This window comes from Pelodiscus sinensis, chromosome 3, assembly GCF_049634645.1.
Source record: "Pelodiscus sinensis isolate JC-2024 chromosome 3, ASM4963464v1, whole genome shotgun sequence".
Taxonomy (NCBI): domain Eukaryota; kingdom Metazoa; phylum Chordata; order Testudines; family Trionychidae; genus Pelodiscus; species Pelodiscus sinensis.
This window is the reverse complement of record NC_134713.1, coordinates 158,953,277-158,978,218: the sequence shown is the minus strand read 5'-3', so window position 1 is coordinate 158,978,218 and position 24,942 is coordinate 158,953,277. Positions and strand designations below refer to the sequence as shown.

Below are 24,942 nucleotides of genomic sequence, written 5' to 3'. Positions count from 1 at the left end.
GTCATTTAGCAACAGATGGGCAGATCCAGGAATCCTTATGCCCCATTTCATACTCTGAGCACTAAACACCACTTTGAAGCTCTTTTCAGAGCCAGATTAAAAGCCCATTGGCATTCCTAGGAGGCTTTCCCCTCTGGATCAGGCCCCTGTGCCTTCTCTAGTTTGATTTCTGAGGAAACTCTGATGTGTTTGTCTGATGTGACTGTTTCTCGGCTGTGTATATTTATCAGCTTATTTTACCGGAGCACAGATAGGAGAGCCCAGTAGATTAGATGGCAGAGACTAATGGCAAAGGTGCAGGGGGAATTATTATTGAAGGATGTTTTGAGGCTAAGGGCCCTGCTTTAAAATAAGGTCTCTGACTCTCTTTATAGAAGCGAGGCCGGGAGCTGTTTGAGACTTATACCTGTATCAATTTATTTGTAATGCCTGGAATGAAAAGCACGAGAGGGTACAAAATAGAATGGCTTTTATTGATGCATGTCATATGTGATGTAACTAGCGAGGGGGTGAGCCCAAAGGCTTGAGGGGCTGGTTGGAATAATAACCCAAAAGCCTAGTTGCTTCTCTGAGCCTCTTGGGTGTGCAAGCTGTTGGATAATGTGATTTTTTTCCCCTCCTGCCCTCAGATTTTTCAATTGTATTGCTGCTTCAAGCAATAGACTGGTGAATTTGATATATGGTAGAAATGTTAAAAAGAAGGCATCCCCCAGCATTTTAAGTTTTTGGAAAGAATAATTGTATGCCATCAGTCTGAGGCTTTGTCATGTTAGACCTGTATTTGGTGCTTGGCAGGCTGAGGTGAGACTGAGTTTGTAAAATAACAGCAAACTAATATGTCCTTTTCAAGATGGAGAACGTGAGCTGACTGGAACATGTCAATGAAAAGGAACTTTGTTTTGGTCGCAACTTAATTGGAAAACTGTGATTTGTCAAAAACAAAAGGTTTTGGCTTACAAAAAATCTGCCAAAACCTGAAAAGTTCTGGGACTTTTGTCCAAAGAGTTCATTTCAAATGAAAACTCTGAAAGCCTTTGAGGAAAGCAGAAACTTCTTGTTAAATCTTCAGTTTTGTCAAGTCTTGATTAAAATTAGAACTGGAGTCAGGTTTTTTTTTATAGGCTCCCTCATGTTGCGTAGCCCTACACTGTATCTTATATATCTTATGCCTTAATCTGGGTCTCCTTGAATGGCTCATATCTTTTGCAGCCTCTCACCAGGAGATACTTGATTTCATTTATATTTTAACACTTGGAGAAACATCCTTCAATTAAAAGTGTGCCTAAGAGACAACCCGACAGCAGCTTATGTGTGGCAATGTAGCTGGGAAGCCAGCCACTGTCAGGGGAGCCAACCGCCTTGCTGGGCCCTGGTCCAGATGGGATGGGGGCTGGCTGCATGCTTCCAAAAGAGGTGGGACCTCAGGCAGAAAGGGTAGAACTGAGGGCAGTTGTCCCTCACTGCTGCCCAGACGGGAGCACTCCTCCCAGTGTTATCTAGAGTGTGCGCTGTCCTTACCTTCTCAGGCAGCACTAAGAGCCACCCAGTGCATGCCACCCAGTGCTAAAGGGCTCCAAGCACTACCATGGTTGCAGCAGCAGCAGCAGTAGTGGCCAGAGCCCAGGACCCTTTGAATCACCGGGCCTCAGGGCAATTGCCCCCTTTGCCGCCCTCCTCCCCTCCCTCGTCAGTGGCCCTATCCACGGTGACTCCCTCTGAGTGAATCAGTCGGCCTTATGCAGTGAGAATTTTGATGAAGAATCTGGGGGCAGAAGGAAGGTTCTCTCTTCTAGACTGCGAAGGCTGTTTTCCCACATACAGACTAACGTTTACTTTCATTGAGAGAATGCATAACATCCTCTGGCCACAGAAGTGACACGGAATTGGCAGAAGCAATGCCAGGCTTCTTCACCACGATCCTAATTCTGAGGGACCACTCCTCATGTGGAGAGCAGGGATGGAGGGGGGGGGGGCTGGAATTCATTCTCAAAATTCTAGGCAGATCTTGGATTCTTTACACTGGCAACAAACAGTGGTGAGTAGTACCTGTTGTTGTTTGTTGTTGTGAACTGTCTTCTATCGGAATTGGGCCTGGGCAACTAACTCAGTTTCCACACTGCCCAGCCAAACAACACGCTACATCTCATCAAAAGCATGTTCTACAGACTCATTCACCCATAGCCAGATTCTGCTATTCCAGAGCAACTCTATCAGCTTTAATATTACCCTAGAATGATTGACATGTGTGTCACAATAAAGCAAAGCTGGATCAGAAGTGGCCAGCTGAACAGAGGTAGGGAAAGGGGCTTGGTTGAAGATACCAGACTGTGACTCAGCTTGGGTGAAATGGAAATGATACTTGTTCTTTCTACCTCTGTTCTATTATCATGCCTATGACCATGTGTCCAGAGGGATCTGGCAGACAGAAACATGTGGGTTAGAGGAGTAGAGAGACTTGGTGGCTGCATCACAGTGGCTCACAATCACTTCTTTAGTCCCCTGGACCTGGCCTGGCAACTCGCGTCCTCTTGAAAGTTTCACTAACTATCTTAGAACCACTGACCCCAATAGGCTATTTTGACGAGAGATCTATTTTTTTTAAACAAAAAAAAGTACTGCATCTATCTTTGGCGGCCATCTTATATGGACAGTAACATGGTCCTGTCAGCTGTATACGATGGGCATTTTACCTCAAGGCTATGGAATGCTTCAGGAGAGTGCATAGATGATTCATTGATTAATATATTGTGAAATGGGTAGGGTTGACATTTTACCATCTTGATTTCACTTATTCCTTTGACCTGCCAGAAGATATTGATTGGCCAGATACTAGCTTTTACTCTTACAGTAGACAGATTGCTGTACGGGTTGAATGGAGTTCTATTTTTTTTAGCTCTGAGGCCAGGCTAAACAAATATAAAGTACAGGTTTAACCTCCCTAATCTGGCATACTCTGGTCCAGCAACATCCATGATCAGCATGATTTTAATTAGTCAGATGACCACTTATTATAGGCGTCGCCAATTTTCCTGCAGTCCCATAAAGTTTTAAAGCCACCAGACCTGGTTCTCAGTTTTCTGTGCTGTTGTTTAGCTCTAATTGACATCTAAACATCTTCTAAGAGCCCAGTAAGAAATAGAAGTGTTGGTAGTGCTGCTAGACTATATTGACCTCACATGGTTCGGCACCGCTCAGATCCCAAGGGTGCCAGACTAGTGAGGTTCAACCCGTACTGTATATAAAGCAGGGTGATAACTTTTCCACAGGGGCTACGTCTAGACTGGCATGATTTTCCGCAAATGCTTTTAGCGGAAAAGTTTTCCGTTAAAAGCATTTGCGGAAAAGAGCATCTAGATTGGCACGGATGCTTTTCCACAAAAGCACTTTTTGAAGAAAAGCGTCCGTGCCAATCTAGACGCGCTTTTGCGCAAAACAAATCTGAGCTGTCTACACTGGCTCCTTTGCGCAAAAGGACTTTTGCCCGAACGGGAGCAGCATAGTATTTCCACAAGAAGCACTGATTTCTTACATGAGATCGTCAGTGTTCTTGCGGAAATTCAAGCGGCCAGTGTAGACAGCTGGCAAGTTTTTCCGCAAAAGCAGCTGCTTTTGCGGAAAAACTTGCCAGTCTAGACACAGCAGGCAGTATAATTAATATGCTGCCTAATCAGCATTATAAAGTCATCATCCAGAGTCTGCTTTCTAGGGAAGACACGTGATTTTGGCTTCTCTGAAATATCCTTGTTCCTGCTCAAATTTTGTACTGTTTATTTCCATAAGTCAACTCTTCGTTAGCATGTTATGTTTGTTGATAACAAGGATACCTCTGGAGTTGTCCGGGGTGAGAACCACATTGTTTGTTTGTATTAGGGACATAAGCGACTGGTTGAGTAGTTGACTAGCTGATAAGCCTAGGCTTATAGGGTAGCAGAGTCACTACTCAACTAGTCACTTATCCTCCCCCCCACCCCCGCTACCTTTGTATCACTAGCAGCAAGGGGGAGGGGAGTAGGATCTGGCACTGGGGGGAAAGCCAGTTCCTCCCTGCAGCGTCTCCATGGTGGGGAGGAGGAGGGAGCAGGGGAGGCAGAGGTGCAGCAGTCTGGGACCTGGTGCAATCTGGGACTGCTGAGTCCCACCTTGTGCCAGGTCCTGGACCTACCCCCACTGCAGCTCTGCAGTTTAAATGTAGTAGGAGCTGGGCTGCCTGCACACCCGGCTCCTTCTGCATGTGAACTGCAGAGCTGCAGTGGGGCCCCTTATCGACTAATTGTGTACTCAATGCAAATTGTATCAACTACACAATTAGTTAATTATACACTTCTTAGTGTCCTTAGTTCGTATGTAATGGTGTAATTAGCCCTTCTGAGCATATTGCAGAGTCTCTGGATGGGAGGAGTATGTTGCTGACAGCAGTTTAACCTGTCCTTGTGCAGGTACAGTGGTGTGCTTCTGAATAGGACTGAACAGACTATCTTTAAATAAGGCTGCTGCTTGGAAATAAATACTGGTACATGGATCAGACAACATCTGTGATTAGTCCAAGCAGCCACTAGGTGTCACACTCATTCCACACATAACAGCTGATCTAACTGGGTTCACACTGGCACCAAAACTGCAATAGTACTTGAAAAGCCTCTGACCATGAATGCTGCATGTAGCAGTGAGGCCAAGGGGGGAGCAGCCGACAACCGAGGGCTGGAAAGTGCCTCAATGACAGGTGATGGCAGTTGGGGCAGAGGGCCCTGTGACATTTGTCCGGAAGAGCCCAGTGCCTGAAGAGCAACAGCCCCACTTTTTGGTGCCTGGGTAGGGCTGGAACTACATTTTGCGCACCCTGGTCTAATTTTGGCCCCCAGGCTGGATTCAGTCCGCAGGGTTAGTCCCTGGCGGGCCCCCACCTGCGTGTTTACCTGCGACTCCGCAGCTATCAGAGGATCGCTGCTCTCGTTGGCTGCAAATCGCCTTCGCGACCAATGGGAGTGGCAGGAAGCGGTGTCCTGGTCCGCGCCGCTTCCCACCGCTCACGTTGGCTGTGAACGGTGATTCGCAGCCAGCCAGGGTTGCGAACCTCTGAGAGCTGTGGAGGTGCAGATAAGCGTAGTGGTGGTGGCCTGCCAGGGACTAACCCTGCGGGCTGCCATTTTTGTATTGCCCACCCCTTATTTAGACTCTATATTTGTATGCTCAATGGCCCTAACTATTAGGATTGACTCTTGTACCATTGTCCTTCACCCAGTTTGAGGGGGAAGGAACTGTCCCTTTAAGGGCACCTCACTCCATCACTAAGAGATTAGTGTGTTTGGTTCACAGGACCAGCCACCCTCTTCACACCAGACACTGTGTGTGTCAGTGTCACTAGCTTGCACACACTGAGTCGCACCAGTGTAGCCTCTAGCAGGGCCCCAAATTGGGGGCTGGGAAGGGCCTTGGGGTCTAAGCTGAATGTTGCTGAAATAGGAAGCTATTTCCATTTTAGGAAGCTGAGAGTCCCAGACCCTTTAAACTGCCACCTTTTAAATTGCTGGCATGCCCCAGGTGGCACTGATGGGCTGGGAGGGGGAGACTAACCCTAGCCCCTCCCCTTCTACTCAAGGTTTTGCTCCTTCTGGGAGTAGGGAGCTTGTCCTGCCCCCGCATCTTGCCCAGGGACCTGGCAGTTCCGTTGGCTGCCCTCTTGTGAAACAAGATCTTACAGACCGTTCGGGTTCTCTATTTGCCTTCTGGTGGTGGCTCCTTTACGGTCACGTTTTCAAACTGGTCTTCACAACTGTGAAGGTTACAAACTTCCATTCTCAAATGAAGGCAGAGACATAGGCAGTGGGTGAAGGCCCCACTGGGGAAGGCAAGACCCATCCCCACCCCTTCCACCCGAGGTCCTGCCCCTGGAGCCAAGCCCCCCGCCCACCCCCAACCTGATTCTTCCCGGCCAACTGGAGAGCCAGGATTGCTATGTTGCAGCCCTGGCCCCAGCTCTCCCCAGCGGCTGGGGGAAGCTGGGCTGCTGCACCGTAGCTGGGCATGTAGGCAGTTTCCCTTCCCTTGCCTACATTACCAGCCGCCCATGGGCAGAGATTATCCCATAGTTATATGAGTGGAGGAGATAGGACTTTTAGAAATTCCCCAAATATCATGCATCTTGGGCTTAAAAAAAATCATAGGAGATTTCCAATATTGGTGGATCACTGCAATGGATAGAGTGATCTACATTACAAAGTCAGCAGAGGACAAAAGATAACCACATACGGGTGTCTGGAATATGCCAAGCAAAGGTAGACGCTATTGTATCTGTTGACAAATGTTGACCTTAATGGCAGCCTGTGTGTGAAAATAATATTATGCCTCTGTTTGCTCTTGAAAACATAATCATTGCTGTGTTGCAGCCAAACTCTCCTCATTATTGGCCTATTTTTTTCAGGATACTAAGCACCTTTGACTCTACTTTGGGGATAGTTAATCAACAAGGCTGTCGCGATGATGGATTCCTCCTGAATTATTGCTTAATTGGCTTTGTTGAAGGTATAAATCAAGTGGAATACCAATTCTTTTCAAGCTACAGCCAGGCAGCCATGCTCAGCTTGACAATAATGAGTTATTAGCTTCTGCCACAGAGCTATATTGGTATGCTGTCTCAGACCCACAATACTGCCTAGAAGCCTATTCAGTGGCCTAGGTCTATGGAGTTACACCACCTGTTTCCTAGAATTACAAACCCACCACCAGCACAACTGGCACAGATTGTCACACCTAAGGGCACCCCCAGCAGAGGCCAATTTCAATGGGCCTTAAGACCTCCATCCATAAGGGAATTGAAGTATTGCAACACTTAACATTTAGGCACCTTGAAAAATCACTGGAAGAACAATTCTCAGGGGGTAGCTGTGTTGGTCTGTATTTGCAAAAATAACGAGGAGTCCTGTGGTACCTTAGGGTATGTCTACACTACCACCCTAGTTCGAACTAGGGTGGTTAATGTAGGCAACCGGAGTTGCAAATGAAGCCCGGGATTTGAATTTCCCGGGCTTCATTTGCATATTGCCGGGAGCCGCCATTTTTAAATGTCCGCTAGTTCGGACTCCGTGTCCGCGGCTACACGCGGCACGAACTCGGTAGTTCGGATTAGGCTTCCTATTCCGAACTACCGGTACACCTCGTTCCATGAGGAGTAACGGTAGTTCAGAATAGGAAGCCTAGTCCGAACTACCTACTTCGTGCCATGTGTAGCCGCGGGCACGGAGTCCGAACTAGCGGACATTTAAAAATGGCGGCGCCCGGCAATATGCAAATGAAGCCCGGGAAATTCAAATCCCGGGCTTCATTTGCAACTCCGGTTGCCTACATTAACCACCCTAGTTCGAACTAGGGTGGTAGTGTAGACATACCCTTAGAGACTAAGGGCATGTCTACACTGGGAAATTATTTTGAAATAACTGTTACAGGCTGGGGACTGACTGGCTAAGCAGCAGTTTGGCAGAAAAGGACCTGGGGGTTACAGTGGATGAGAAGCTGAATATGAGTCAACAGTGTGCCCTTGTAGCCAAGAAGGCTAATGGCATTAGGAGGAGCATTGCCAGCAAATCTAGGCTATGTCTACCCAGCAGCGTTATTTTGGAATAACTGATGTTAGGCAGGAGATAGATGTGCAGATGCTTGCCTGAGACGACATGTTCAAAGGTAGAAAGATAGGTGGCTACGGAATGTTTCCTGCACGTATCCAGGCACTGTGTTAATTTAGGCACATACAGGAGTTGGTGGCTGCTGGTGCTTAGTTTGTGTCAGGGCTGAGCTCCGGCACTTCCAGGCAGTTCATAGCCTTGGTACCTCTGGGCTTGTGTGCCATATCCTTTATGAATGTAAAAAAGTTGCTTGAGTCCTGGCCCCTCTTTCACAGTAAGCACTGGTTGTAGTTCTGTGGCTCTCAGTGGCACCTTTGTCTGGGCTTTCACAGCCTGAGTCCCTAACCTGCTTAGGTGTTTTTGAAAATCACATGAGGTATTTGGCTGCATCCTTAGCAGAGTTGCCCACCTTCCTGGTTTTGCCAGGAGTCCTCAAGCTTAATCTCCTAGAGGCTGCTGTAGCCAATGCAGGAGATCTCAAACAGCTAAATGTCCAGAGGCACAGTGAGGCTAAAGTAGGTTCCCTGCCTGCCCTGGGCCTGCATCTTTACTGGAAGTAGCTGGCACATCCCTGAAGTCCTTGGACAGGGGGGACCTCCACATGCTGCCCTCATCGTAAGCACTGATTCCACAGCTCCCATTGGCTGGGAACCACGGCTAATGGGATTTAGAAGAAAAACTAGTTCCCATGTTTTAAGATGTCAGGTTAGAGAGAGAATGGAATTCAAATAAATTCTTCCCTTTCCAGTGTGATGCACTTTGTGGAAAGGTCGATTGGATTATCCAAGCAAGATTGCTACCTGTCGTCAATTTCCTAATGTCCAGTCTCATGTTTAGAAGTTCTAAGTGAGGGGCCTGCTACCAGTTCTAAGTGAGGGGCCTGCTACCAGTCCTGACTGAATTTGCCCTGAAAGGGGGTTCAATGTTGTTGACTATTTCCAACCTGCCTTTTTGTTTTGGCAACAAATACTGCTCCATTCTGATCATTTTGGACACTTTAAAGAAACTCATTTTTTTTAAAAGTCCTGTTTTTATTTTGCATTTCCTCACAGCAAAAGTATAACAAAGATCCAGTAATATTCTGCTTATACAAAAACATATTAATCCAGGAACTCTCTTTAAAAATATAGGACCTGAGTCAGTAATTATTTATAATTGCTTTACAGTAGTGTACATGGAGTTAATCCTGATTTATGCCAGCTTGTGAGGCTGATCAGGAATGCTGTTCTGCATGAGGCTGGGAGATTGCTCACAGACAATACTTCCAAACATCCCTTATACAGGAATAAAATGGGAGCAAATCTATTCTTCCTGAGGCTTTACTGTTTTCTTCCATGGGCTTCCCTACTTCTTCAGATGAAGTCCAGCTTGCCAAAGGAGGAGTCCTTGTCCAGAAACACAAATACCGGTAGCCATGTGTTATTGGTCCAAGAAATCCCAGCTCATCAACCAGCACTGCTTGGCTTGCTGAACGCCACGTTTATTCTTGTATGAAAGGCACTTAGGCTTCATCGCATCAAGAAGCATATAAGCTGCGCAGAGTGGGGAGGAAAGGCCTCTTAGAGGACATAGGCAGCCAGAGGGTAATTTCTTAAGCCTTATGAAAACAATTTAAAAACCCCATAGTTCTATTTGTCTCCCCTTCATAGAGCATTGCAATACAGCAAAGCCTGCTGAGAAAACACACGCACAAGAATCACACTCAGAATCACCTTTCAATTTCTGTGGCACTTAGGCACCATTCTCTTCTCCCATGGTCATCCACGGGGTGTCTCTAAACCAGCTTATCTCAGATGTGTTCACCGGGGCCTTTTCCTGAGGCCACAGACTTCTGGGAAGTGTTGGGGGAGGGCGAGTAAAGCAGTGGCCCCTCCCCGGGGTCCTCAGCAGGGGATGGACCCTGTCCCACTTTGGATAGACACATGCTGGAAGAGTAGGCAGCTAGTGAGTTTCCCATTTACCTGGGGACAGTGGGGTTGGGCTTCAGCTCTTGGTTAGTAGGCAGTAGACTCAGGCCCTAGGGCTCCATCCCCCCCAACACACACTCCATCCCTTGCTGCCTCACTACTCAGTAAGGGCTTAATTTCTCCCCAGGCTTGCCAGGGCTGAATAAGTTTGTTGCTGTGAAACATGATACTTGCATCTGTGTTAATATCACGTCTCACAGCAACAGACTTGCTAGCTCGGAAGTCTTTTTTTTTAAAAAAAGCACCCAACAAAGCAAAAGAAACAACAAAAGACAAAAACATGCAAAGTAAAGCACTTTATCTGTGTTTCTATTCTGTTTAGGTCTATAAAGGATAGAGACAACTGTACAATAGTTTCATTGAGGCTACAAAAAGGACTGAATATATGGCAGTGATTTGGCCGTGTATAGTTCTTTGTTTTTCTTAATCAAGGATTTTAGGACAAAGTGTCAGTTTGGCCACAAGCAAGCATTGGGGGTGAGGGTCACATGCTGAAGCCACCAACAATGTGTTGTGGGAACCCTCAGCTTTAAACTTTGCTCTCAGCATAGCTGGCTACATACAGACTGTCCTCTCCAACTGGCACTCAGGTTAAATTGTACAGCACTACAAAGCAGGGTAGGGGCCCACTCATGACTGGGGGCTCCTTATGTAACCATAATACAGCAAACCATCCGTGACCATTTTTACAAGACAGCATGCTCAGTGCCATTTGCTATGTTCTGTGGCATCCTGTGTGGTGGTTACAAGGCATGGGATGACAAGTAGGGATCTGAGTACATGTTCACAAATTCCCATAGTGACACAAATGCCAGCACTTTGTAGTGCATTAGCCTGCAGCCTTAGCTCAATATTGGTTCCTCTCTGGGGGGGGGGGGGGGGAGGAGAGAGAGAGAGAGAGAGAGAGAGAGAGAGAGAACACACGCATGCACGTGTGTGTGTGTGTGTGTGTGCGCACGCATGCACATGACCTACGTGACCAGTCATGCTATGAGTCACCAAAGAGAACAGTTCATGAACATCCCATAAGTGGAATTTCATTCACCATATTAGGTGAAAATTTTAATTAATGATATTTTCAAGGGTTGAGATCAGTTGATGAATGATTCATGGATAGCAAAGAGTAACTTGGCACATCAACTGTAATTGATAACCAACTTAATTCCCCCAAGACAAGGTCCTCATATTATACTGGCGTGATGGTTACATGAGGCTATGTTGTGATGTAATGTATTCAAGCTGTATGAAAACGCCATCTTCTTGCTATGTGAATATCACCAGAGTGCAGCTTCATTGCATCAAGACATCATGTTCCAGCCGAGGGCTGGTGCCTCAGCTGGGGCTGTCATCCAGGAAACTTAGAAAGGCCAGATGTTCTAACAGGCTGGCACAGGCCAATGCATGCTCTACACATCCACCTTTGAGTTGATTTTGTATAGAAGTGCCCATGTGAATGTGCAGACCGGGGCTTGGCACATGCCAACTAACAGTAGAGGTAATAATTTGGACCACCTCTTCTGTGATTGGTGTGGTTCTGCTCTTCAACAAGGAGCACAGAGCCCTGCTCCATGTGCGTTCCCTATACAGGGGAAAGGAGAGGATCTGGCATGGCCAGCAGAGGCAGTAGCTGAATCTCTGCCACACAGATCTTCCATCTGTGCTAACAGGAGAGCTGGTGAGGGGTGGGGCAGGTTGTGCTTAGGAACCATCCAAGCCTCAGTTCTGTGTGGCTGCTTGTAGAGGCTGCTGGGCAGAACTTGGCCCACTGTGCACCCTGTAGCTCTTTGTTTGGAAGTGTGGCCTTTAATAAAGTGCAAGCCCAGGATCTATTCCTGCAAGGTGCCCTCAATTCCCATTGCCTGCAGTGTGAGACAAAAGCTCTTGGCTCTTCCGAAAAACTGTTCAGTATCAAGCAGCATCAGGACCCACACTGGTAGGACACAGCACTCCTCCATGGGTAAATGTCTGGATGAACTGTGCACCCTGAACACAATAGCACAAGCTAAGGCCCATGTAAGCCATAGTTCCGAGTCCTTAGCAGCAAACACAGACAAAAACCAAGTGGCAAATACATGAAGGTCCTGAGCTCAAAGTACACTGTGTGCATCCTAACTGCCTCCAGTAAGAGAGAGAGGCAGGAGGAATCTCATCACAGTTTCTTTTTAAACATCAGATTTTTGGGGGGTTATAATTCCATATCAGATGCAGCTTCTGGGTTGCAGCAAAGTTTTTTTAACTCAACTTTCCAGCTGGGTTGATAAAGAAGTCAAGTGACAGAGGTCATACAGCGAGTCAGTAGCTCAGCTGCAACAAGAACTCAGGGGCCTTCTGCTTCTTCCTAGTCCCTTTTATCTAAACATTAGCCCAGACTGCTGCCTGTTTTGCCTCTTACCTATTGCGTATGGTCACAGCCCCTGTGTCCCACTGCGGGTGGGTGCGGCTGTTTGACCGTGTTTTAGAATGGGAGTGTCACGGCACCCAAGGAACATTTCTCCTCAGTATTTGGACAGGATGGAGGTGACTCCTTACCAGCAATGTAGGCCCATATCGCCATCTTAGCAATACATGGTAATAATCATCCACTGGGAGAATGAAGAAAAAGCATTTATATAGTTACCGTAAATCAAAGTAGCAGATGCATAAATAACTTAGCACTTAAATACCAGAGTACAGCAATTCTCATGCCGTGGTCTACGGGAAAGAGGTTGGTAGCACAGTGTTGGCACATTTTCCTTGTTTCCGGCTGCTAAATTGCACTAAACACTTTCCTAATGTTACTCTTCTATGTCAGTAATTGCTGAGGATGGGGGGTGATGACAAGTGGAAGGGGAGGTGTCTGTGCGATTGGTAATGAGAGCATACATAGTCTCTAACATGTGATCATCTTGCAGCCCACACAGTGAACCCCTGCTGAGGCACTCTTATTAGTCATTTGTACTGTGCAGGGAAGATGTAATGAACTCAGAGCCATGCTACTGAGCTACCTAAATTGGTGCCAAGTGGCTTTTAGGGATCAGTCCAAATGAGATTTGGGCAACTTCATAAAAAAATATTACAGTAATCATTCCAAAAGCTCTGGGAAGTTGGAGTGTTCTGGATCATTATGTAGCATATGGCGGTACTTTTAAGATGAGGTAAGTGTGACACTAGGGGTGTAAGCAACTAGTTGAGTAGCTGACTATCCGATAAGCATAAGCTTATCAGGTAGTTGAGTAACTACTCAACTACTTACTGTCTCCTCCCATCCCTCACTGCTTCTGTATCAGAGGCAGCAAGGTGGGGGAAGCAGGAGCTGGTGCTGGTAGGAGCTGGCTTAAAAGTTGGCTCCCCCCAGCACTGTCTCCACAGTGCAGGGTGGGGGGCAGGGGAGGCAGAGCCAAAAGGTCCCAGGGGGCAGCACGAGCCAGAACTGGTTCAGTCCCAGCTTGTGCTGCCCCCAGGAGCTAACTCTGCTGCACCTATGCACTTTAAATGAACTAAGAGCCCACCGGACTGAATGGTCCCAGCATGTACGGCCCCCGGGACGCTGCAGCTCTGCACTTTAAACATAGTAAGAGGCCAATGGGGTTTTAAAGTGCAGGGCTGCAGTGGGAGCACACCCCCCTTCAGCTAATCTAGTAGTCAATGGAAATTCCATCCACTTGGTTAGTCAATTAACTGCTAGTTAACTTCCCTATTTGATACAGCCCACATCAGCAAGCTACTGGGCTTTAAAGAGCAAAGGTGCCCATTTGTCGTCTGTTTCTTTCTTTAAACCCAGTCACTGTCATGCTTCTGTGATAACCGATGAACACTGGGAAAAGAGGGCATGCCTTGACTGCATGGGGAACCCCATGTAACCCCACTGGAGTTGCATCCATGACAGACTGGTCTCCGGGAGAGGGGAAACCACTATAGATATAAGGCCAGACCCACAGCTGTTAGTCTGCCCAGCTCCATTTAAGTTAATAGAGCTGTGCTGTTTCTGCTGTAGGAAGAAAGATCGGGGGTGTCAGGAAGCAGGGAGTTGCCACGTAAGTCTCACGTGTGCTTTAATCTAGTGTGTGCCAGCATCGCAATCACACATCTGACTGAAGCTCAGGTACCAATTGCAGTGAAGCCATGGCCACACGCACTTCAGCAGGGGCTGCCTAGAGCCCCAAGTACGTACCTGTAGCCCAGGGCTGGACAAGATGGATCAGATCCAATCCGCCTAACACTTTGATCCAGCCTGCTGACTGCATCTGGCTGCTTTCTATTTATATCCTGCTGCCCATGCCACTGAATTTCCAGGCAGTGGCTCAGGCAGCAGGATCCTTAAATGGCTCCCGGCTCCCAGTCACGGTGCTGCTCCAGCAGGAGCCATGGCCGTGAGCCCATGAAATCGCCTCAGCAATCCTGAGTGGCTGCCAGGCAGCCTGGCAGTGGCAGGGCTGGGAGCTGCAAGCCTTTTGCTGTGTTTTTACTTCAAAGCTTCTGGCCCCTAGACAACACTGGGGTGAGGCCAGTCCCTATACCAGCTCTAGGCAAGGCCCCTTCCAGGGGGTGGAGCTGACCACATAATAAAATTCATTAAGTGGCCCCTGCTGCGAAAATGATTGCCCACCCCTGTTCTAGCCCATGCTGCTGTGGCTTCACTATTGATGGTACACAAGTTAGCTAGATCAAAGCTTAGCTCATGTATGTCTACGTGCTACTGCCACACCTAGAAGTGCACTGTAAGGCCGTGTCTACACTGCACCCCTCTGTTGGCAGAGATTTCACTTTTGACACGGCTTGTTCGAAACAGTGCCATGATGTGATTATGCAAATGAAGCGTGGGATATTTAAATCCCCGCTTCATTTGCACTTTCAAAGTGCTTCATTTACATCCCTCTGCTGACAGAGGGGTGTAGTGTAGATGTAGCCTAAGATACAGCTGTAGAGTGAAACCCTGGCTCCACTGCAGCCAATGGGAGACTTGCCATAAACTTTCAAAGGGGCCAGGATTTCCTCCTTACTGTACAGTTACCACCGTGAAGAAGGTTTATCACACCCCGGCTGTGTCTAGACTGCATCCCTTTTCCGTAAAAGGGATGCAAATTAGACACATCGCAATTGCTTTTTTTAAGAGGACTAAGGGATCTTTCAGAAAAGGCTTTATTTTCCGAAAGATCCCCGTCTAGACTGGCGCTTTTTTCTGGCAAAGCTCCGAGCTGGAAAAAAGCGGCAGCCATGTTTATGCAAATGAAGAGGGGGGGATTTAAATCCCCGCTTCATTTGCAATTGCGATGTGTCTAATTTGCATCCCTTTTACGGAAAAGGGATGCAGTCTAGACACAGCCCCTTTGTGTTAGCTTTTCTGAAGGCTCTATTAAGGATTCCACGTAGGCTCTGAAGAGAACAAGAATCCCTGAAGGTAGCAAAGGGCACAAACACAATGAGAGTTGCTCACCTCTGTTGCAGAAAAGGAAATCTTTCCATCCTTTGATAAATTACTAAATACACCTGGGGAGAACAAAGACAGCCTCACTTCAATAGGAGGAACGGTGGGAGGAACTTGTAACACATAAGAACAAAGTTGTTTCCCTTGTGGAACAGTCTAGTTTTACTTAGCTGAGTGTTCGGTTTCCCACATTAGCTAATGCCTGAATATTCACTGGGAGGTGCAAATAGGAAGACTGGATGTTCTGATATTTGGGGCTGTGTCTTATATAGGTGCCTATACTGTGCTGATATTTCTCATTTGCTATTTAGACACACTAATTGTGACATCTACATAATACAACTCCCTGTGTGATGAAAGAGAAGATTTTCCCCCATTCTCCTTGCCTATTCATTAGCACCTGGTGATCACTGTGTTCCCGAAAGCAACTCATACCTCTCCATACCTGAATATGGGCTCCTAGCTAATCTTGCAAACTTCTCATCAACTAAAACAAAATACAGTTCTATGTAGCACTTTAAAGACTAACAAGATGGTTTATTAGATGATGAGCTTTCGTGGGCCAGACCCACCTCCTCAGATAAAAAAATTAAAAAAAATTTTTTTTTTGATCTGAGGAAGTGGCCCACGAAAGCTCATCATCTAATAAACCATCCTGTTAGTCTTTAAAGTGCTACATAGAACTGTATTTTGTTTCAGCTACACCAGACTAACACGGCTACATTTCTATCACTATTCTCATCAACTAGTAACTGCAGGGGCTGTCTGTATTCACGTAGTTGTCAAACTAAAGGTGATCAAAACTTTTCCACAAAACATTTGGTTGTAGGAAAATGTTGATTCATCAAAATCTAATTGTTTCATGGGAATATGTTGTTGGTGAAATTTTGTTTTGAGAAAAAGATCAAAAGGCAGCCTTTCTATAAGGCTGAAAGGCAATACTGATTGTTCATTTTGAAACGACCAGGAGCCGTGTGCAGCTTGACCTTCTGATCACAAACAGGGAGGAACTAATAGGGGAAGTAGAGGTAGGTGACAACCTTGGAAGCAGTGATCATGAGATGGTAGATTTCAGGATCCAGACCAAAGGAAGAAAAGAGAACAGTAAAATACACACCTTGGACTTCAGAAAAGCAGATTTTGACTTGCTCAGAGACCTGATGGGCAGAATCCCCTGGGTTGCTAACATGAAGGGGAAAGGAATCCAGGACAACTGGCAGTATTTTAAAGAAGCCTTACTGCAGGCATAGCAAGAGAGGCAAACATGGTAGGAGACTGAACTTAAGCACAAAAAGGAAGCTTACAAAAAGCGGAAACTTGGACAAATGACCAGGGAGGGGTTTAAATGTATAGCTCGAGAATGCCGTGGGGGCTATCAGGAAGGTGAAAGCACAAATGGAATTGCGACTGGCTAAGGATGTGAAGGATAACAAGAAAGGTTGCTACAGGCATGTTAACAAGAAGAAGGTGATCAGAGCGGGTGAGGGACCCATACCGGATGAAGGAGGTAACCTAGTGACAGATGATTGGGGGAAAGCTGAAGTACTCAATGCTTTCTTTGCCTCTGTGTTCACGGACAAGGTCAGCTCCCGGACTAATGTGTTAAGTGACACAAGATGGGATGAAGATGGACAGCCCTTGGTGGGTAAAGAACAGGTTAGGAACCATTTAGAAAAGCTAAATGTACACAAATCCATGGGTCCGGACTTAATGCATCCGAGGGTACTGAGGGAGTTGGCAAATGTCATTGAGGAGCCTTTGGCCATTATCTTTGAAAAGTCGTGAAGATTGGGAGAAATCCCGGATGATTGGAAAAAGGCAAATGTAGTGCCCATCTTCAAAAAAGGGAAGAAGGACGATCCAGGGAACTATAGGCCAGTCAGTCTTACTTCGGTTCCTGGAAAAAATCATGGAAGGGATCCTTAAGGAATCCATTTTGAGGCACTTGGAAGAGAGGAAAGTGATCAGGAATAGTCAACATGGATTCATGAAGGGCAAGTCGTGCCTGACCACTCTGATTAGCTTCTATGATGAGGTAACTGGCTCCGTGGACATGGGAAAGTCAGTGGATGTGAAATACCTTGACTTTAGCAAGGCTTTTGATATGGTCTCCCACAATATTCTTGCCAGCAAGTTAAGGGAATGTGGATTGGATAAATGGACGGTAAGATGGATAGAAAGCTGGCTAGAAGGCCGGGCCCAGGGGGTAGTGATTAACGGCTCGATGTCAGGATGGTGATTGGTTTCTAGTGGAGTGCCCCAAGGTTCAGTTCTAGGACCGGTTTTGTTCAATATCTTTATTAATGACCTGGATGAGCGGATGGATTGCACCCTCAGCAAGTTTGCGGATGACACTAAGCTAGGGGGAGAGGTAGATATGCTTGAGGGCAGAGATAGGGTCCAGAGTGACTTAGACAAACTGGAGGATTGGGCTACAAGAAATCTGATGAGGTTCAACAAGGACAAGTGCAGAGTCCTGCACTTGGGATGGAAGAATCCCAAGCATTGTTATAGGCTGGGGACCAACCGGCTAAGTAGTAGTTCTGCAGAAAAAGACCTCGGGGTTACAGTGGATGAGAAGCTGGATATGAGTCAACAGTGTGCCCTTGTAGCCAAGGAGGCTAATGACATATTAGGTTGCATTAGGAGGAGCATTGCCAGCAGATCCAGAAATGTCATTATTCCCCTTTATTCAGCTCTGGTGAGGCCCCATCTGGAGTATTGTGTCTAGTTCTGGGCCCCCCCACTACAAAAAGGACGTGGATGCATTGGAGAGGGTCCACCGGAGGGCAACCAAAATGATTAGGGGACTGGAGCACATGACCTATGAGGAGAGGCTGAGGGAGTTGGGTCTGTTTAGTCTGCAGAAGCGAAGAGTGAGGGGGGATTTGATAGCAGCCTTCAACATCCTGAAGCGAGGTTCCAAAGAGGATGGAGAGAGGCTGTTCTCAGTAGTGACAGATGGCAGAACAAGGAGCAATGGTCTCAAGTTGTGGTGGGAGAGGTCCAGGTTGGATATTAGGAAAAACTATTTCACTAGGAGAGTGGTGAAGCACTGGAATGGGTTACTTAGGCTGTGTCCAGACTCCATGCCTCCGTCGACGGAGGCATGTAGATTAGCCAGCTCGGAAGAGGGAAATGAAGCCGCGATTAAAATAATCGCGGCTTCATTTAAATTTAAATGGCTGCCCCGATCTGCCGATCAGCTGTTTGTCGGCAGATCGGGAGAGTCTGGACGCGATGCCCCGACAAAGAAGCCTTTCTTCATCGACACAGGTAAGCCTCGTGAAACCAGGTTTACCTGTGTCGATGAAGAAAGGCTTCTTTGTCGGGGCATCGCGTCCAGACTCTCCCGATCTGCCGACAAACAGCTGATCGGCAGATCGGGGCAGCCATTTAAATTTAAATGAAGCCGCGATTATTTTAATCGCGGCTTCATTTCCCTCTTCCGAGCTGGCTAATCTACATGCCTCCGTCGACGGAGGCATGGAGTCTGGACACAGCCTTAGGGAAGTAGTGGAGTCTCCATCCCTACCAGTGTTTGTCTTGGCTTGACAAAGCCCTGGCTGGGTTGATTTATTTGGGATTGGTCCAGGGGACTGGACTTGATGACTTTCTGAGGTCTCTTCCAGCTTTATGATTCTAAACTTTATTGTGTATTGAAGTTGAAGTAGAACATTTCAGTTGACCTGAAAAATTATTTTGTGATTTTTTTTTAAATAGTTGCCAGTTTGTTTCCATATTGAATCTGAACAAACTTTGAAACCCTGGAATTTCCTACGACATGTCTGATTCCCGCCCAGATCTAGTCTAAACATCTTTGACCGTCGCAAAGCTCAAAGCTGGTTGGAAGTTCCAAGACCATAGAAAGACACAGTTAGAAAGGACCACAAAAGGTCATCTAGTCCAGTGGCTCTCAACCTTTTTTGGGCCCCAGATCCACCTGTAAACTTTGATGGCCTGTTGTGACCCAGTAAATAGATTTAGTGCAAAAAGATTATGGCTTTCTAAATATTTCATACCTGCCATATGTAATATACATGAATGTTAAAAGTCTATTATATATTTGAGAGTTTGTCTGTGTGTCTGCCTGTTCAAGAACTCCTCTTAAACCACCAAATTTGGTATGCAGCTTCCTCTTATCACTTAAACAAAGTGAGGAGTTGGTTGTGCCAGCAAAATGGGATGTGCCTGGAATGGGATTCTTCTCCTAAAACCATACAGAAAAGAGACAGAATCACCAGGCAGGTGAAATGGGGCTGCTGGAAGCATTTCCCCCACTGTCTGGGACTTCCCCCAGCCCCTCCTTTAAGGAGGGTGACAGGGAGGGGTATTGATGGCTGTTCCCCTTCATCAGAGAGCATGGGCAAAGTGCAGTGTGTTGCATTCCTCACTCTGGCTGGGGAGCACAGAAGGCAGATGAACCTGGAATTGCCTTAGCTGGGAGACATGCATCCCTCCCCTGCCTGTGCCTTCTGGAGCTGTAGCTTGATTAGTCCTCTCTCTCTCCCAGGCAGCCTGCGTACTGAACCCCTCATCCCCAGCCCCACACCAGAACAACAATTTAAATCCAGCATTTACATTTTATTTTCCAAAAAAGAAAAATTATTTGTGTTAAGGACTTGAGCAATGCGGGATAAATCTTCTAGTACTAAATAAGTAAACTCTTCATACCTGAGTGGGGGCTCCTGGCTGGGGTTGCCAACTTTCTGTGCCACCCCTTCTCTGATGCCTCCCAACCCTCCTTTCCCCTCCCTCCATCACTTGCTCTCCCTCACCCACACTCACTTTCACAGAGTTGGGGGAAGAGGGCTGCGGTGTGGGAGGGGATGAGGGACTTGGGGTGCAAGAAGGGGCTCTAGGCTTGGGTGCAGGAGGGGACTCTGGGCTGGGGCAGGAGATTGGGGGTATAGTAAAGGGTTTGGGATGCAAGGTCCCAGAAACTCTTACCATGGCTCTCAATAAGCAGCCACCAGGCTCCTGCAGCCCCTAGGCACATGAAGGGCCACCCAGGAAAGTTCCGTTTGCTGCCCTTGAGCCTGCAGGGCCACCCACTGGACATTGTAATGGTCCAGGCAGCAGTGCCAACTGGAGCTGCCAGGATCCCTTTTCAACTGGGCATTCAGATCAAAAGCCAGATGCCTGGAGACCCTGATCCTGCCCTGGGGGACTGGCTGGGGCTGGTTTTTCTGAGGCTGAAGTACTGTTCCTTCGAACTTGGCCTATCCCTTCTCTATCATCATGACAGAGGGGCAGCTGGGCCAAACCTGAGCAGCGCTGAGACTGGGTGCAGCAAGTTACAACACCTAGGGTAGGCGAAGGGTATAAGTATGCTGTAAACTGGTTCCCTGACATGGTTGTAGCAATGTAGATCCGGCCTATTTATCCACCTAGTAGCGTTACTGTTTTCTATTTTAGGCAAAAATGAGTCACTAGTGCCTTCTCTAGTACCATTTAAGTAGGGTTTTGAAAGTAGAAGCTGCTTTTGTTTAGGTCTTATCACTCTGGTTATCTTGACAGTATGAGTAACAATGAAATGGGTCAAATTTTATCTTCCCTTCCACATTCATATCATGAAGATGGAGTGTTTCTTATTCCAGTTGGCCCAGTTATATTCTTCTGGTTTGAAAAAATTGTATTAAACTTTCTGGAAAATAATAATGGAAAGACTCGAGTGCATTTTCAGATACTTCTTACAGATACCAGTGGAACTTTTAGCAAAGCCTTCCAAAATGGATTGAAGGGTCTTTATACCAGCACTGACTGTTCAAGAAGCTTTTCTGAAACCACTTTAAAAATGCAAAAATGAATGCACTTGTAGCCATAAGAGATTCTATCCACAATGAAGGATGGTAATTGTCTTGGGAATGTTGAGTTTCTAAAGTCGTTGTTCCAGTGCATACATGCTTTCATTAAGGGTTAAAATGGGAGATTCTCAGCTCTGAGCTGATTCTATTCTCCAGCCTTAAAATGGTGCCTGAAAGCATCATAAGGTGTCACTAGGTGTCCAATCGCTGTTCCGTATCACCAGAGCCCAGATGCTCAAAAGTATATAGAGGGTATGGCCCATTGAGCCTCAATAGGTCTGAGGTGTATATTTAACTGTGAGGATCCTGACCCAGGACACCAGTTGAGCTGGGAGAGGCTTCACATAACTCCCACTGGAGTCAATGGGAACTGCTTGCATTCTCCCATAGAACAGGTCTTTAGTAGCTGCAGTTCAGGCTTGTGGCTGGTGCTCAGGGCTCCTCCTAACCTTAATGACAAGCCCCTTTTGCTGGTGTTGGGTGCCCCTTCCCTTCCCACCTCTCATGCTGTTGTACGTGCGCCTCCCCTCTACAGAGTTTGAGTTTCTCCAAATCCCTTCAGCCCAAGTTCTGTTGCAGGCTATAGCGCACAACACTGGTTAGAGGGGGCAGATGCTGACTAGGACAATCAAAGCCTTAAGGTCCAATTTATTTCAGGGGTTCCCCCAGTACAAGGCCACAGGGCCCAGGCTGCATGCCCTCAGCAATGGGAAGTCCAGCGGGGTGGGAGAAAGAGACAGCAGTGTGTGTTGTACTCCTTCTCCACTCCACTAAGGGCCCAGAGCCTGCTGGGGCAGCACTGATCCAGAGTGCTGAAGCCACACAATGACTTGTGCCGTGTTTGCCAATGGGGCTCCGATGGAGCGTGCTTGGAAACCATGTTCTTTTCTGGCATTGTCTCCAAAGTATAGCAGCCTCAGCAATCCAGCTAGGTGCTGTCTCCCAGCACGGACTCTCTCGCTCACAGAAGCAGTTGTCCTTTAGAGAATCTGATCCTGGCTCTGATAAATTGATGTTTAAAGTACCCAAAAGGCAGAGGGACACTGACCTAGTCCAACTCCTGTGTTGTAGCACGTTTGTTCTTTTTACACATTCACTATAGATGGGCATCTCTCTCTGGTTCTGTGTGTCTCCAACAAGGACACCTAATTCCCGATGGGCCATTAGGTTGCTTTGTCCTTAATCTGTAGCACTAAGGATATTGTAATACAGGGGAGGTCAGTAAAACAGTTGCGGTTCACAAGGGTTAGCTCCTGGTGGGCCTCTGCCTCTATATTTAACTGCACCTCCACAGATATGGGCAATCTCAGCTCCCATTGGCCAGGAATGGCAATCTGTGTCCAATAGGAGCTGTGATCCTCCGCACCCGTGGAGATGCATGTAAGTATGGTGATGTGGGGGCCTACCAGGGGCATACCCTGATAGATTGGATCAGCTGGCATTTGCCCATCCCTGTTGTAATATTGGCTGCTGCAGCGTAAGCCCATGTTCTGAGACCCTCGCAGACCCCTACCTAGCCAGGAGCACAACTTACTTGCCATAGTTTCAAACCGGATCATGCAGCATGCAAAATCAGGGAAGGAAACTCTCATGGAGGAGTCACTGTACCTCAGAGCCATCAGATGGAAGAGCTGGTCATTGACAGCCAGGCCTATGAACAAAAAGGCACAAAGGGCAGTCAACACGGTAGCAAGAGGAGGAAGCAAAATGCAGCCATCCTCTGAATTGACAGGGAACTAGGGCAGTTATGAATGTTCAGTTTATACACCTCCCGGGTGACCTATTCCTGCTTAATGCCCCTTGTGATGGTAACTCCCTCCCTGACGTCCCTCTCAAACAAAATCCAGTCAGAATTCCTTCCCAGCTTCAGGTTGGGAAATAACCCAAACTTTGTAGGTCTGAGCAAGAATCCCCATAGTAAAGCAACTAATTCCACCTGCTTTGTTAATCCAATGCAGGCGGTGGATATGTATAGCATGCGCTGACGAGACAAAAGCCTTGGAAGCACAGGACCCAGCTATGCTCAGGATCTCTTGGAGCCTAGACTTGTTAAAATCTACACTCAAGACTCCAGGCACTTTCTGCAGATCTCACCACAACATCTGAAACCAGTAAGTGGTCAGGAGTTTGGAGTGGACAGTCCTGGGGTATGCCATGTACGTGCCCCTGAAATCCAGCTCGGTCAATCTCTTCCCCATCCTTCAAAATACCCTGAACCTTTTAATTGCAAAGGCATGTATGAGTTTAGTCACATGCTGGTCCTAGAAGGGCTGCCTTCCCCCTCTACCGTTATCCTTTGGGCTCAGATCCTGTTGGCTGGGTTTGTTAAAGTTTCAAGAGTCTGGCTTTTCATTTTAACTCGTTGGAAATGATTACAACATTGAGCGTTCAAAGCACTTCATCAGGTTGATGCTTCCAATGAGATGGGGCCAGTTCCTTATCTGGTGCAGAACCACACTGAAGCCAATGGAGCTGTGCTGGTTTACACTAGCTGGGGAACTGGCCTTTTATCTAAGTAGTCAGGCCTCAATTCAGATTAAGCTCTTGCTTTGCTGAACAGTGATGGCCTCCAGTTTGAACATGTGCTTAACCAGGACCTGTGTTTAGTAGCATTCTTGGGGTTCATTTGGCCTTTGTTTGCTATTCCTGGGTCCTAGTATTCTCCCAGTAAGAAAAGCCCAGGCAGGGGGCTAGAGAAGTGTTTTCTTGGAGAAAAATAGAATCAAGCCTAGTTTGTATGGCATAGGAGGAGACAAGGTGGGGATGTCTCCCCTTCAAAAACTGCCTTGCAAATACAACACACTGAATTTCCCTAATATTTCCTCTTTATCCAATCAGTATCAGCATGGGCATAACCTTCCTCTGTATTTTAGACAGTCGTGCCTTTATTGCAATATCAACCCTATAGATTATTTGGTACATTAGTGGTACATTTGTGATCCCTGCACTCAGAACCTCTTGCTACATTCCAGTGACACATCAGGAATTTGAGTCTCTTGAGGCCATGTTATATCTTCCTTTTATGGGGGAGCAAAAAAGGCCGACTTGGGGCTTCCATTGATTAGGTTTTGCCTTGAGTTCCTCATCAGGGAAAAATTATATTATACTGGCTAATGCAACTTAAGAAGCCATTTAGCTAAATGGAAGCATCTCTAATGCAGATTTGTTGGGCAGGAACTTCCTCTGGGATATCCTAGTGCATACAAATTCGATCATGCCACCGAAACTGGATTGCGTGCTTAAAATTACAGCCCTGGTCTAGCCAGCAGAGGTCAGTGCAAACTAAATAAAAGTATTTCCATGTAGCTTTCTCCTATGAAATCAGTCATAGCCCTGGAGAGAGAATAAATGAGCTAGGATAGGTGCAGGGCAGTGGCTGTTCAAACTTCCTTGCTCCTTTCTCCTTGCTTCATCCCTGATCAGGAAAGAGAGAACCTCTTGGAGCGAGATGGGAATTCACTCTTTCTTTGGGAGCTTTATTGGCCTGCCCAACTCTTGGCTAATATCCATCATCAGCACCCACCCAAGCAAGACCACTCATAGGGGAAATGGTTTCATCTTGAACCATTCTCTTTGGCTGGGTTACACAGGGAATGGACAGTGATTGTTTGGTCTATTTGACATGCATTACTTGCAAATTGTGCCAGGAGCAGGATCTCACTAGCTCTCCCATACAATACTGCTGCTCTTTTCTATTCCTTCCTTCCCCGCCCTCAACTTTCCAACAGGCCCCTCACAGCACAGCCGGACGTACCTGCTCTCTGTACTGCATTCCTGAAATCTGACACGTCAAGGAATCCCGCATGCGTTCTCTCCTCCATCCTGAAAATGTCCTGGAAACCATTTTGACAGAATTTAGCTTCTTACTTTTAAGACAACGTCAGGGACCCAAACTTGTGCTCTGAGTGAGCACATTGGCCACTTGCCAACGCATGTCACTTTTTCTCTAATGAACTAGCACGGTGGAACAGTGCAGGATCTGATAGGGAGACTAACATAAAAGACAATTTTCCAGAAACAACAGCTGGAAGATCCTTGCTCCTGGACTGAGCAGGGCCCACTGATGGGAGTAGTGAGAGATGGGCATTAATGCTCCTTCAGAGCATTGGCCTGGCCTAGTGCATGGAGATAAGGTAAGAGAGACCAAC

At 47.0% G+C, this 24,942-nt stretch overlaps 1 protein-coding gene across 1 annotated transcript in view; it reads right to left on the bottom strand.

The window, feature by feature from the left end:
* Positions 1-8,843: 8,843 nt before the first annotated feature.
* The window catches only part of CAPN13 (calpain 13), a 95,014-nt gene continuing 78,915 nt past the window's right edge, over positions 8,844-24,942 (bottom strand). The window contains exons 19-23 of the mRNA XM_075925332.1: positions 24,549-24,627; positions 22,329-22,445; positions 14,997-15,049; positions 12,113-12,165; positions 8,844-9,148 (exon numbers count right to left, since the gene is read on the bottom strand). Coding sequence (XP_075781447.1) covers positions 12,139-12,165; positions 14,997-15,049; positions 22,329-22,445; positions 24,549-24,627 — 276 coding nt within the window. The 3' untranslated portion in view covers positions 8,844-9,148; positions 12,113-12,138. The remainder of the gene's footprint in view (positions 9,149-12,112; positions 12,166-14,996; positions 15,050-22,328; positions 22,446-24,548; positions 24,628-24,942) is intronic.